General features: G+C 53.0%; 1 protein-coding gene across 1 annotated transcript; it reads right to left on the bottom strand.

Annotated features, from left to right (window-relative positions):
- Window positions 1-1,244: 1,244 nt before the first annotated feature.
- Window positions 1,245-13,387, bottom strand: AIF1L (allograft inflammatory factor 1 like). Its single transcript, XM_082067859.1, has 5 exons — window positions 13,266-13,387; window positions 8,689-8,755; window positions 5,748-5,789; window positions 4,447-4,609; window positions 1,245-2,787 (listed from the first exon to the last, which is right to left on the bottom strand). The coding sequence occupies exons 1-5, from the start codon at window positions 13,341-13,343 to the stop codon at window positions 2,700-2,702; spliced, it is 438 nt and encodes a 145-aa protein (XP_081923985.1). The 5' UTR covers window positions 13,344-13,387; the 3' UTR covers window positions 1,245-2,699.
- Window positions 13,388-14,067: the final 680 nt, after the last annotated feature.

Genomic DNA, 14,067 nt, shown 5'->3' with positions numbered 1-14,067 from the left:
GAAATGTGATAGATATGTCAAGGATTTCCTGGAAATGAAAGAGTATGTATGGCCTGCATGTATACAACCTTTAGAAATAGAAATCTTACAACTCTGGTTTAGAAATTTCTTCACTTGTGGGCTTCCCTGGCTGCGCCGTGGTGGGGCTGGTGAAGAGCTGCTCCACACTGTCCGTCAGCCCTTGGGAAGGGGCTGCCACACTTTCCACAGCAGAAATCCAGTGGCTCTGCAGCTCTAAGCAGATCCTGCTCCATCAGCCTGGGCAGCAGCAGGAGCACACAGTTCCATACACCTCTGGTTACGTGCAGCCGAGCTGGAAACGTGAGCAGGAAGAGGTGTTTTCCCCACTCACAGCAGGATTTCTTTCCTTGCTCCCTCCTGCCTCAATTTCAGAGGGTTCAGCCATCACACTGTGCCAGCACAGGGTGGGTGTCACCTTAGCACTTAGACCTGTGGGGACAAGGACACCCTGAGAAAGGCAGTTTCCAGCTCTAGCAGGTTGTGCTTGTCTTTTCCAGGACCAGAAGGAGGAGGATTTCCACAGAGACAAAAGCAGTGATGGCTTTGGGCAGTGACCTAAACTGTGTGTGGCAACCCGCATCCAAATTTCCCTCGTGTAATGCGCTCCCTTTATTTTCTAACCGAACAATGGCTTTAACACAGCCCGGAAAAGCAGGTGCATTCCCAGAGGCTGCCAGGCAGCAGAAAGCAGACACAGGGCTCTGATCTGAGGGCGGTTCTGTCCTTTTGAGGAACACGTGGAGTAAGTGCACCCAGCCATTCCCCCAGGAAGCCTGGTCTGCATTTTGATAACTCACATCAGATAAGAACCTCAGGCAATTGCTTCATGTGCAGACAGTGAAGAAAACAACCAAACCCACACCACAAAAAAATCCAACACCACCCAAAAACCAACACTTTCAAGAGGAGCATTACAAGAATCTGCTCTTGATAAACAAATTAGTCCTTAAAACAAGCACCACCACCTGCTTGCTTTCAGTAAGACAAAAAAAAACAAAACCAAACCACCAGCTTTCAGGAGGCAGCCTCTGCTTTTCATAACCCAAACTCCATGGCATTCAGTCAGTTATTACAGATGAAGATCAGATCAAGACAGCCCACACTTATCTCTAGGATCTATTTAAAGGTTTATATTAACAGACTTGGAAGCCAGCTCGCTTAATCTGCAACCAATCATATGGACCAAGCTTCAGAGGAGCTAAACTAAATACACTGACACATGGTGGAGCTTCAGAAGATTTATTTTCAGTCTTTGAAGTAGACTGGTGCTGCTTTTGCTCTTAATTTTTTTCCTCTCCATTACAATTTTGGTTTTCATGCAAACGGTAGTAAGAATGTTGTTTTTTTTTATTTAAAACTGCAGCCTTTGGCAGGAACGATAAGCCTAGTAGAGTTAATCATCTGTATTTCCTTTATAAAAATTATTTATTAAACCATGATTAAAAAAAAAAAAAGAGTTAAAAGCTGCCAAGATCATTTAAGAAAAGAGTAGGGAAAGGGCAAAGAGCAAACATCTGGATTCCAGAAAGTGTATAGAGTGAGAATCACCGCAGTAACCCGCGTGTGGATACCACAGTCCCAGCTACATCTGGATCCCAGCTCACACTCCACACTTAAACCATTCTTATTTTGCAGACTCGAGGGCTTATCCATGAGGGAAGTGTCCCCGAGAGTTGCAGGGGACCAAGCTGAAACACAAATGGGGTGTCTGCAGAACTCAGAGGGACAGAGCGGCTGTGTGAGGACAGATCCCAGTCTGACTGGGCCCACAGTTCAGAATAAAGTAACTTGGGTTGGAAGGGACCATCGAAGGTCCTTCCCAGTTGGGTCACGCAGCTTCCTTCACCCAAAGGTTTGATGTCACCCTGGGCTTTCCTGCAGGGCTGCAAACGTCACAGCAGGCTTGTTTCCACACTGACGGACAGGACAGACAACTGCCCGTTCAGAGGTCACGCTCACCATCGAATCTAAGCACAGATTTATCAGGAAGGGTGTCCCTCGGGGAGCTTTAACCACCCTCACATGCAGCGGCTGGTGTTGGACCCACCGAGATCTGGCTGCAGGACAGACCCATGGAGGGGACAGACATACGCTGTCACCACCTCCAACTGAAACACCCCGCAGGCAGATCTCTGGTGTCCACACACCTTCCCGCATCCACCCAGCACACGACTAAGTCATGGAGGTGGGAGTCTGATGTGTTTTGGTGGGGTCAGGAAGGGAAGAACTAGTCGAAAGCCAGGAAGCGCAGGATGGAGCAGAGAAGGCACTTACTTTCTTTGCACCCATGAAGCTGCTTTCAGGGGCTTTACTAGAGAAATGCTCAATATCTGGCAGCACAGCACCTGTCATGACAAGCACAGCTCTGAATGCATACACTGGGAGGAAAGCAGCTCCCTGTCTGAGAAATGCAGGAAGGGCAGAGGAAAGAGTAAGATCATAGGGTTTTTTTTTTGGTCTTACATTACACTTGGCGCTACAGCTGCTGTCTAACAAATCAAGTTGGCTACGGGATGCAGCAGAAAGACATGAGCTGGGGGTCTCCAGCTTCCCTTGCTGTTCCTCTAAGGCATGTTAGTTGAAAACTAGGACTGTCCACAGTGAGAAGTAACAAAGCAGAGGTAACCTCTGTTACAGACCAGCAAAGCAAACAGTGCCGATATTTCAGCCTGTCCTCTTCAAGGGAGGCTGGCTATGTCTCGCTCTGGAGGTGGACCAGAAGGTTTTGGGTTGCTTTCGTTGGCTTTTCCTTCAAACATCATGACCCTGCAAAACACAACAAACAATACCACTGAAAAAAAAGCAGGTGGATCTTTACCCGTAATTGAGGGTGGGATTATTTTATCCACTGAATTATTTTATCAGCTTCCTATGCAAAGTGCAGCCAATAATTAACAGAGGGGACAAAGCCATCAGAGGGCAGTGCTGCCAGCCCGGCAGGCAGCTTGGCTTTTCCAGCAGCTTCCAGGAGCTAGATCCCAAAGCCTCTGCTGGTTTTTCCTCTCAGAACCCTGAGGATTAGCACGTTTTATTTACACAGCCACTTCCAAAATCCCCCATGTACACAATGCATGCTAAGTGCTCCTGATGTCTAAAAGCAAATACTCTCCCTGGCCCACCTTGTACGTCACCACACAGCAGAACATTCAAAAGCCAACACCAAAGAAGCGACAGCAGTTACAGCCAGGAAAAAAGGCAGAGACAAGGAGAAAGGCACAGGCCAGAAGAATCTCAAGCATTTTGCAACCACCAGCACTGTCTTCCTCCCTGAGGACGGCAGCTACGCTGGGAATGCCAGCTGCCCCGCTGGATCAAAGGGCTGCACTGCTCTTGGGGCGAGTTTTACATTTCTGCTCCTGCTCTAAAGAGTCCAACAGACAATGGGGTGTCTGTTAGCAAGAGAAGGGACCCGTCTGTGAAAACTGCTGCTGTTGGGAGGAAGGATGGAAGATGTAGGACAGGCTGCAGGCTCAGCCTGCAACCATGGAGAAAGAACAGAGGAGCAGGGATGTGAGAAGTGTGTGTGCTCAAGGGAGCATCCCAACCTGCAGACACATGGCACTCAGTGGGGAGAGATAAGACTCATCGCCAAACATGTACCAGCTTGGAGGGACCATGTGAGAGGTGGGCACAGGATCCTCCCCCCAACCTCCCCTGAAAGTGGTTGTGCTGCTAAAGCCGCCTCCAAAAAGGGGAAAGGGGGGACGGAGAGGAGCAGCTCCTATTCACGGTGGTTACAGACATAAAAGCAGGGCCAGCCTCTGTGGCTGTGAAAGGAAAAGTCAGGCTTCAATGGGGTGGGGATGGAGCCAAGCAAGTGTTGGGAAGCAGTTTGTTACAGTAGGACTTTCAGAGCCCTGTTGAGGGGGCAGAGGGGCCGTGGGAGGCTGGTGCTGGCAGCCGGTACTGCAGAAAACCTCTCCCAGCACAAGCCAGCTGTTTCAATTATGCATCCTGTCCCATCCCTACTGCCCCATCCCTCCAAAATCAGGCATGGTGGGAGCATACTGTGGGAAAAAGGAGCCAGCACTGCTGGTGTTGGCACGACCATCATTTGCCACTCAAGCCCTGCCACCATTCACAGGGGAAGCCAATGTCCCCAAAGCCACAGGGAAGAGAAAGGAAGAAGTCCTGCAGTGCTGAAACCCTGCATGCCCTCAGGAAAGGGGAAGAATGGCACCGAAGAATCGCCCTGCACAGAGCACGTGGGAGGAAGGCTGTGCTAACACACCCTGCGCGGCCCAGACACTGGGTTATACACCCTCTCGTGTCCCTTTGCAAATTCCCCTTCACAAGGTTCCTCATCTCCCCTCTGCAAACACCAAGCACGCACAGTTCCACACCCACCAGGCAGAACAGCTTCTGCTCCCCATCATGCCAGCTCAGGTCCTGTGTGTCCCCCGCTCCCCGCCCAGGGACACTCACAGTTTCAGCACAGCAGAGCGTTTCCCAAGCATCACGTTGACGAAGTCCTGGTACGAGATGGTCTCACTAACCCCTCCAGTCACCTCAGAGATCATCTTCTTCAGTTCGAGGTGGGTCTTTGGAGCCCCCATCTTCTCCATCATCCTTTTGACAGACATCAAATCTGCAAGAGCAAGGCAAGTGGTGCTGCCATGAAGTGGCCACATTGAGCACAGACCACCCAAAGGGACATAGGCATGAGTTCCCACCTCAGACCACCTCACCTGTAGACTCAGGGGCTGAAAGCAGTAAAGCTGTTGCTGAAGCCAAGAGAGGCTTTCCAGTAGAGCGCAGTACAGAGCAGCCCTTCCCATTTGTGCAGCTCAAAATAAAAGCACCATGCACACAGAAAAGGGACAAGTCTCCAAGTACTCCAGAGACATGTGGTGACACTGCTCTCCAGCTCAGAGCATGGTGCCAAGAATCACAAGGATGGGGAAGAGGGAAGCAACACGGGGGTTAAAGCCAGAAAGAAATAAGCTGTGGGGAGTGTGTGCCCCTGCCCATCACCACAGGCCATTTCCTTCCATTGCTTTGCAACCTGTGGCCCCTTCCCTCCCGGAAAGGCAGCGCAGCCCTGTGTCAGGCTTCCTCCAGCTCCCCGCAGGCTTTACTTCAGCTGGGGAACTGGTGGAGGAGGGGAATGAGGCAGCAGCCTCCTGCAACGGCACAGCATGCAAGTGATTACACTTCAATATGTGTTCCAGGCCTGCAGAAGGCTGGATTTTTATGTAATTGGTGCTTTCTGGGCCCAAACCAGGGCTGTTCAGCTGAGCCACACTCACACCCAAGTCCCCTGCTTCCCTCCGCTCCCCTCCCAGCAAAGCAAAGAGCTTCTCTGCACTAGAAGTGCTCATGGTTTCATTCAGCTTCTGCCTCAAGCCAGGCAAAACCCAGGACTGCCCAAGCCCTGCAGCTTCTGGAAATGCTGAGGATGGAGAAGGCAGCTTCAGTGGAGTAAAAGGTAGAAGAAAATTAGAGGCATTTAGAGCAGAAAGAAGGAGCTAAGCAGAGACTGAGGAAGACAACAAAGAAGAGCTTAGATCTTGAAGCAGGTGAGGAAAGCCTAAGCTGAGAGGCAGGGGCTGGAGAGCGAAGGAAACCCCTGGCTGGGAATCAAGAGCAAACAAGGCTGGACACAGAAGCAGCCCACAGATTTTCCTCCTCAGCAACGCCAGTACAGAGGGAAGCAACAGATACAGCAGCAGATATCATCTCAGCAGGCTGTTGCTCTTTCAGCCCAGCATCCCTGAGTCACTCACCAATCTCCCCTTGGTTGTTCAGGTCAAACTCCATGTACTTCTCTGGAAGAGACACAGAAGTAAGTTAGCAGGATGCTAGAGCAGGAGGTACACAGGGCTTTGGAGCACTGCCTGCTTAGAGCAATGAATTAAAAGATGAGGGGATAAGATTGATATACAGTTCAAAGAGGAAGACCATCACGAGACCTGGTTTAGCACCCTTATCTCAATTCCAAGGCTCTAGAGTTAAGTGCTCTTTAATTGTGGCTGCTTTTCATTTAAGCTGAAGGAAAACACTGGCATGAGAACAAGGTATCAGCTAGCCATGAATAACGTTAAGAGGTTTCCAGCCAGAAAAACAAAGCTCTGGAACAGCCTCCCAGGAGGAATAGCAAGGAAAACAAAACACTGAGCACTCCCAAAATGAAGCTTGATCCGATTAGGAGGGGGATTAAATGGCGTGGTAGCCTGCAATAACCAGGGACAGACTCTACTGCTGCCAGAGCAGCACCTGCCAGCAGAGATGCTCAAGGACCACATCAAGAGGTCAAAGACAAGAACATCCCCAGGAACAGTTATGCTAGAGCAGGCTGTTTGCTCTTCCAGCCTGCTGTCAAACATTGCTGAACCGGGCAATTCCAGCATCCCCAGAGAAAGGCAGAGCCAGCTCAAGAAGATCTGGTTAGCTTTGCAAGACGAAAGCTGGCATGCCATAACAGACAGCACTGATTTGAGTCAGAAAGATCAGGATTTCAGTCCTGTGCTGCTTCTGACCTTTGAAGTGGCACACCTGGTGCTTCCTACCCCCCTTGCTAGCTGTTCCCCATTTAGACTCTAAGCTCTTCAGGCAAGGATTTGTCTGTCTTACAGACCATAGAGCTCCCAGCGCCGCAGGGGGCCCCCCATCATCTCAGTTCTGCTAAACGAGAAGAGCAAGATGCCTGCTGCCACCATCCATCCACGCTGAGCTGCAGAAATCGCCACTTGCCCTGCGGTTCCCGCTCCCCACAACAGCCTTGGGGGACTCAAATTGAGTGAGAGCTCCCAGGATGCTCCTTTCCCCAAAGGGAAAGAGCCCTTTTGCCTCTGCTCCAGGGACACCAGCAAGCAGATGAGTGTGAACAGAGAAGTGGCAGGTTAATTTAAGGGAAGAGGGGATATTTTGCACGTCAGAGCCTTCTGAGGACCTGTGTTTCTGAAGGAAAGTCCCAGGTTAGCTGGACCGATGGGCAGAGGAATAGCTTGGCGTGTCTTCACCCGGCGGGTTGCTGCTGTTGTGAGCTGAACAGGGCAGACCTACAGCAATACCACGTGCAAAACAAAGCTGTTTGTGCTTCGGGCAGAAATAAACATCTCCCTTCAAGCATTAAGCAACCAATCCTGGATGAAAACAGGGCTCTCACATGTGCTTAGGGGCCAAAGCGATGCTTGATGTGGAACTGTCCCTCTGCACACTCTGCCCTGCCAAAATGACCTTGTGCAAATGAGCTGCTCCCTCCCTGGGCGGGGGTCAGGCACCCCAGCATGCGTTCAGGGACACAAACCCCACTCTGCTGTGTCTCTGCCCAGCACATGTTTTCTTTTCTTCTCAGCTGACACTTTGTCAAAAGCGCCGAGAATAGAGGCAGCTTTACATCATCATGCTCTACGCCTCAGCTCGCACATTCATCTTTCCCTCCCATCCCAGCTGTGGGGATTCAGTGGGGCAAAACTATGCAATCCCTCCCCACACAAATGCATTTACACAAACACTGCACAGGGGCTCCCCAGCCGGGGAGGGCAGCGGGAAGGACAACAGAGAAGAAACGCTCCCCCCGTCATCATCACACAATGAGCTGATTGTTGGAGGAGGCGTTGGAGAGCGGGACAGGCCACGGAGGCAAACTCACGAGGAGATGCCAAAGGCTCTCGTTACAGGGAATTCTGAGCCTGTGACCTACAGTTGCAATGTTTGAAGAGCCCCAATTGTGATGGGAAAAAATAATGTGGGGCTGCAGCCAAAAGCCAGAGCCATACAAAAGGCAACAGAAAAACGACAGGGAGCACGGGAGGCTCCTCTGTGCCTGGCAGGGTAAGGGATCACAAAACCCCAGCCACGCTGGATTGCAAAGCCAAAATTCAAAGGGAAATAGCGGACAACGCCTGAAATGAAAGCAAGGTCAGGCTGTATTTGGTTAGAGCCAGGCTGAGGACAAACCTCGAGGGCAGTGTGACGCAGGAGGCATGTTTTCTCAACTGCCTTCAGGCACTGCTTGGAATGAAAGCGGAGGCACCCAGAACAGCCCTGCCAAATCTTGTCCTGTAACCACTTTGGGGACAAGCTCCAGAGGACTCCACACTTTTAAGCTCTTTCTCTATCCCCCATCCCAGCAAACAGCCCAAACATAAGCCCCAAATCTGTCAGCCCACCCTCCTTAGGCTTTGGCCAGGACTAGAGACATGCTACTGCTGTTGCTTCTGGTATCAAGGGGCTCGGAAAGGATCAGATCAAACCAAAGAAACTTGTGGGGTGAGAAAGGCCCCAGCTCCTCCAGCAAGCAGCTGAGACCTCTGCTCTGTGGGAACAGGTCCTCCTACTCACTTAAAAAAATAGTCCAGCTACTGCATCGTGCATTGCACCAGCCAGCTTGTCTGGGTATCTAAACAGAAACCATCCTCCCGCTGCTCCCCAGGGTTTTGTCCACGCAGCAGGTTTTGCAGTACCAGCAGCTGCCAGGCAGGATGGCTGCAGGGTGACACGTCCCTGCCTCACCAAGCACAAAGATTCGTGTCGGAAAACCACCTCTCCGGGGAATTTCACTGAGTCCCACAAGCCATGGGGAGGCATCCATCCATCTGTCCCAGCTCAGTCACTTGTATTTGGCAGAGAAGCTCGGGCTGGTACAATCCAAGTGCTGAGGAAAATAATATGTTCAGAGCATATAGTCAGGCTGAAAGGACACAGAAACCCGCTGGTTCGTACCTTTGAACACTGCCAACTTCTCCTCCAGATCTTCTTCATCACTGAACTTTGGGTCACAGAGAAATTCCTAAAACAGAAAAAAAAATTAAAGGAAAACACTGTAGAGGGCATGTATGAATGCAGCATTATCCAGAAGATCTACACAATTCCCAGAGAGTCACATCTGAGCAACAGTGGCAGGAGGCTTGAAAATGGGTTTAATCCCTCCACACCTTATCATTAACCCTGCAGTGCACCCAACAGCTTGAGGGAGGACTGGACCTCAGGTGCCTTTGGAATAACTGCATGAAACCCCCTGTTCTTGCACCCAAGGTTTCAGATCCCCATACATCTGCTTCAGCACGCACAGCACATGGATCAGGCACCTTTTCCCAGCAAGGGCTCCTATTGCTTGCAAAAAGCACTCTGATCTCAGAGTTTTTAAACTCCTGGATAACTTTGAGGGCTAGCAAATAGAACAGTCAAAGTCCGCAGAACACCATGGAACCAAAAGAGGACAGGTATTTTGGGGAAGGGAACAGGCACCCACTCTCAAAGTGCCTATTCACTTCTCCCCCTGACCCTGGAGAGGAAAATCTTGTGTCAGTTCTGGTCACTTGTCCCTGGCCCCACCTGAAAAACCTTCAGGTACTGGAGCGAACAGAGCAGGACTCGCACTTCAAAAACCTTCAGGTACCAGAGCAGGACTCGCCCAGCCAGCTCCGCTGCTCTGCCCTGCCAGCAACGCCACCGCAGCTGCGAGCAGCCGGGTCTCGGTCCCATCTCTGCCCTCCCACACCGCCCAGCCCAGCGTCACGGCTCGCTCTGTGTTCAGCAACACCACCGCATTCTTCAGCGCAGAAATCATTAACATCTGCACAGTTTGTGCACTGCCTGTCCTGGAGAAAACCCCTCCAGGGGTTAGAGTGGATGGAGGGCTGAGGCTGTTCCCCACTCTGGGCATCTGTTCCTCACAAGGAAGGCAGGAATGGGTCTCCAAGATAGTAGGGTCTCTGACACTGGTAGTACTGGGGCAGCATAATTTGTGATAAATGAGACAGGCCCCCGCATCCAAAAGAAGCCCCATTTGCAGACACTGGGGCATCAGGACTGCAGGAGGTCCCCACAGCTATCAGGAACCCAAATGTGCAAATGCCTCAAACCTTCACTGCCAGGTAACCACCGCTTTGGCGAGTCCTTTATGTGCAGCTAAACTCAGGTTTTGTAGGAAGGCAGCTAGGACAGAGGTGACTGCCATCCCCTCCTCCCATCTCACAGACTCCAGATAGGACATCAGAGACCATGTCCCCTAAACCAGCGTGACACAGACTTCCCTTATCACCATGGACACCACGTCAAATTGAGAACTGTGGTGAAAAGCAATGTTCCCAGTTCCTTCTTTCACTCTCCTTTACCAACTCCATTTATCTCAAATTATTTCTACCCAGGGGTATCATTTGCCAGCCTAACACAAAGGGCCCAATTCAGCTTTGAGACCTGGGCTCAGCCAACAGCAGAAGTCACCAGAGATTCATGTTACCTACTGCCATCACCACTGAACAGCCCCTGTAGAAGGAACCTGCCAAACATCCCTGAGAACAAAAACAGGGCCAGAGCATCTCCTCGCCACCAGGTCACAGCTTCATTCCTGCAGAAGCAGCAGTTTGCACCTACCAGCAGAACAGGGGATATGAGAGCAGAGTGCAGTATTGCTTCAGGAGCAAGAAAGCACAGAAACAGTGAAGACTGAAGGGAAGAGAATACTACATCTGCACAGGATGGCTGAGGGACACATGCCCAGGGGTCCAAGAGCCCCCTGGCAGCATGGTGCGAGAGCAGGGTGGGTGACACTGTGCACACACCTGGCACCCAGTCCTCCTGCATTTCAACTAGAGGGGAACTGGGCAGCCCACCAGTGTCACAGCTCTGCTCACAACCAAAGGAAGCAACAGGGCAGCATATTTCAAAGGCTTTCCACCCTCTACATTGTATGCAAACTGGGCTACCACTGCGATAAGGCAAACACTCACAATAGCACACAGGAATTCAGTCCCCAGGGCCAGTGACTCAGACTCAGCCGAGTGGCTGAAGTTCCTCCTCAAGCCCTTTGCTAAATCTTCCATTTTAAGAGGCACGTTCTATTAATAAGAACTGCTTACTAAGCCCCAGCCTCTCCCCCACTCCTGCCCTGAACCGCCTGACTTTTCTAAACCAATAAATTCAGCCACACAAGTCCCAGCTACCTGCAAGATCACCTGAGCAAAGCCAGATCCTTCTTCCCTTTCCAAAAAGGCATCTCCAGCCAGAAGCCCACGCTCTCACTGGGCTGTTTAAGTGCTTGACACCAACCACCCTCATGCTGGGGCTGGGAAGGGGCTGAGGGATGCTCGTGCCAACCCTGGATGTGAAAGCAGGTACCTGCTCTCTGGCAGGCTGAATTCTATCCCCGCAGCCCAGCGCATTAGAGGGTAAAACTAGGTTGAAACTAATCTGTGCTGGATTAGACTTGCCACCTTGATGCACGAGGCTGAACAATGTGATTGCCATTTCCCAGGAAGAGGGGAACGGCCAAGAGGGGATCCCAGAGGAGTGTTTCAGGCTGGAAAAGACAGAATTCAATACTAGCCCTTCAGAAGCACATGTGCATTTAGGATGCTGCCTGCCAAAGACCCTTATCCCAGTGAGACGTCTGGGGTAGAAACCAGCCAGGAAAACAGGGCTGGGAGGGAACAAAGTGTTAGGATGAGACAATGAAACTAAGCCTGATAAGAATTTGGCCTGATGGTAGGTTCGATTAGGAGCACTTTATGCCTGGGGCTCTTCAAGGCTTGGGAAACCCCCTCCCTGGCTCTAGCCATAGTATCAGCCCAGGTTTACCTGTCAGCTCTGTGTCAGGGGGAGGTGGGAGTTGCCTCACTGCACACTCGCTGCAAACTCTCCCAGTGCTGCTGTGCAGAGCGAGCAAAGAACAGCAGACCGGGGTTTGCTGCCCAGAACCACTGCAGCACAGCGGCTGCTCCGGATCCATGGGCAGCTGCTACACCCCTGCTATCCACAGCTTGATTTCTAGCTGCTCAAATCCCCTCTCCTAGCACTGAGCCAACACGCAGGGCAGCAAGGACACGAACAAGCAGCTCTAACCTCCATCAGTGGGAAGTTACGTAGCTTGTTTCATTTTTGTGACCCAAACCTCACCCAGAGAAAAAGCCTGGAAGAAGTGATGGCTGCTTTGGGGAAGGACAGGAGCACGGGAGGAAGAAGAACCCCCAGCCCTAGGGCACAGCAGCTGCACTTCAGCAGCAGCTTCCCAGGCTCAGTCCTACGGCTCCCGCCAGCTGAAGGATCACATACCCACCCTGTGCCCGAGTGATGCTGGGGACAGCTCTGCAGCAGCAGAAACTGCAGCAATAGGTACAACACACTCCCCCAACTCGAGGGTCAGCTCCACCTTGGCCATGTGGGACATATTGAGACCCATTGACATGCCTCCTTGGCACAGGTTGTGCTGCCTGCCCCACGGCATGTTTCAGAGGCTCCTTTTTAGCCAATTGCTCTTATTCTACTGCAGCACCTCCTAGTTTCTAATAATCCAATTCCCTTCCCAGTGACCTACATAAACTCCAGCTCCACCATCTCAGCCCTGCCTGAAGGAACATATTGGCACTTTTCACGGCCCAGATAATGTGGGGGCAAGGCAAGCCCACCATCTCTTCCAGGCTCTCATCTCACGCAGCTCTTTGATTTCTCCACCTGTAACACCAAGGGGCCACTGGCTATATCAACAAGTGACCACCAAGCCCACCTAGAAATGACCCTAGAAATCCCATCGTTTATGGTTTCAAGGTTAAAAACTTCTTTTCACCTTCAGAACAGCTCTCGGCTGGGAGGGATGCCAATGGAGCTGCCCCCACAGGCCATGCCAAGCAAGGGACAGGGCAAGCCCAAAGCTCCGGGAAAGGACCTTGCCTGACCCCAGCATGAAGGGCACACAGCCCAGCGTACTTTGTACTAATCCAGGAGCTGCTGTTCCCCCGGCCCAAGGCTTGTGGGACACCCAACCACCCTGGGCTCCCCATTTAGCCACCGCAATCAAAAACTAGAAAGGCTTGAGTCAGCTCTTCTGACCAGCAGATGCTCCTCACTCCTAGGAGAAGAGACTGAAGTGCTCAATACAGTGGAGGGAAGAACAATAACTCGTGTTCTTGCTGGAGCACGTTCCCAAGGGGACTTCCGTGGCAGCGGGACCCTGAGCACCCACCGCCCCCCGAACCTGCCCAGGCTGTGGTCGCAGGAGAAGAAAGAGCAGCCTGCGAGGGGAGCACCCCGGGCGGTGGGGCTGCAGAACAAACCCCGCAGAGCCACCGCCTCCTCCAGCCGGATTTCCCTCCCAGGGGGCACAGGCTGAAGAGAGGGCAGCTCCCCCTGCCTTCTCCCTGCTCTCCCCCGCCCGGCACCGCCACAACTCCCATCCCGCCGGGCACCGGCTCAGCCCCGGCGCGGCCGTCCCCATCCCCATCCCGCCCCTCGGAGCCCCCCGGCCCGGTCCCCGCGGGGCTGCCCCGGCTCGGCTCTGGTCGGGGGGGTGGTCCTGGCCCCACCTTGTTGATCTCCTCCAGCCGCCCGTCCTGCGGGGCCCGCCGCAGCCCCCCGCCGCTCGGCCGGCGCGGAACCGCCATCTCCCAGAGCCGCCCCGTGCCCGCCGCCGCTTTAAATAGGGGTGGGCAGGGCCGGGCGGGGCGGGTGGTGCGGGACCTCCGCCCCCCCACCCCGTTAACCCCTTCCCTGCCGAGAACCGGCGGCTGACGGCCCCCGCCCCGCTCCGGGCTGCTCTTCCCGGGGGACGTAAACCGGCTACCCGCGGGGTGCAGCCGCTCGGTCCGGTCTTGCTGGAGAACTGCGTGGTCCGGGGTGAGGCGGGGGAAGCAGCGGCCGAGCCCCCGGCGGGATGGGAAGGGAAGGGACAGGCTCCCTCTGGCGCCGCGCACAGCGGCTGCGGCCCCCGGAACATCCCCCGGATCCCCGCCGGAGCCACCCCGGTACAGGTGCACCCCCATCGGGCACCGAGCGCTGATTCCGGTGGCAGGTTTGCAAGCTGCTGTTTGGGAGCAGCTCTGGGGTGTGATAAAGCACAACCGCTTGCAAGTCGGTGCTTGTGAGCACTGGAGCATGAGCAGCAGGACAAGACACTGCAGCGCAGGACAGACACGACCAAACCTGATGCGTGTCCTGGCCAGGATCTAATGTGGGTTGTGGCACTCAGCTCCCTCATTCCCCCCACAGTCTCAGCTAGACACCTTCTTTTTTAAAGACCTGTACTTAGGTGAGTTTTTTTAGTAGAATTGTCAGACAGGTGCCCCACACCACCCCAGAGCCAGCTGCCTTTCAACACCTTGCTCTTTG

This window comes from Streptopelia decaocto (assembly GCF_964273445.1).
Source record: "Streptopelia decaocto genome assembly, chromosome: 17".
Taxonomy (NCBI): Eukaryota; Metazoa; Chordata; class Aves; order Columbiformes; family Columbidae; genus Streptopelia; species Streptopelia decaocto.
This window is presented reverse-complemented; position numbering and strand designations above follow the sequence as displayed.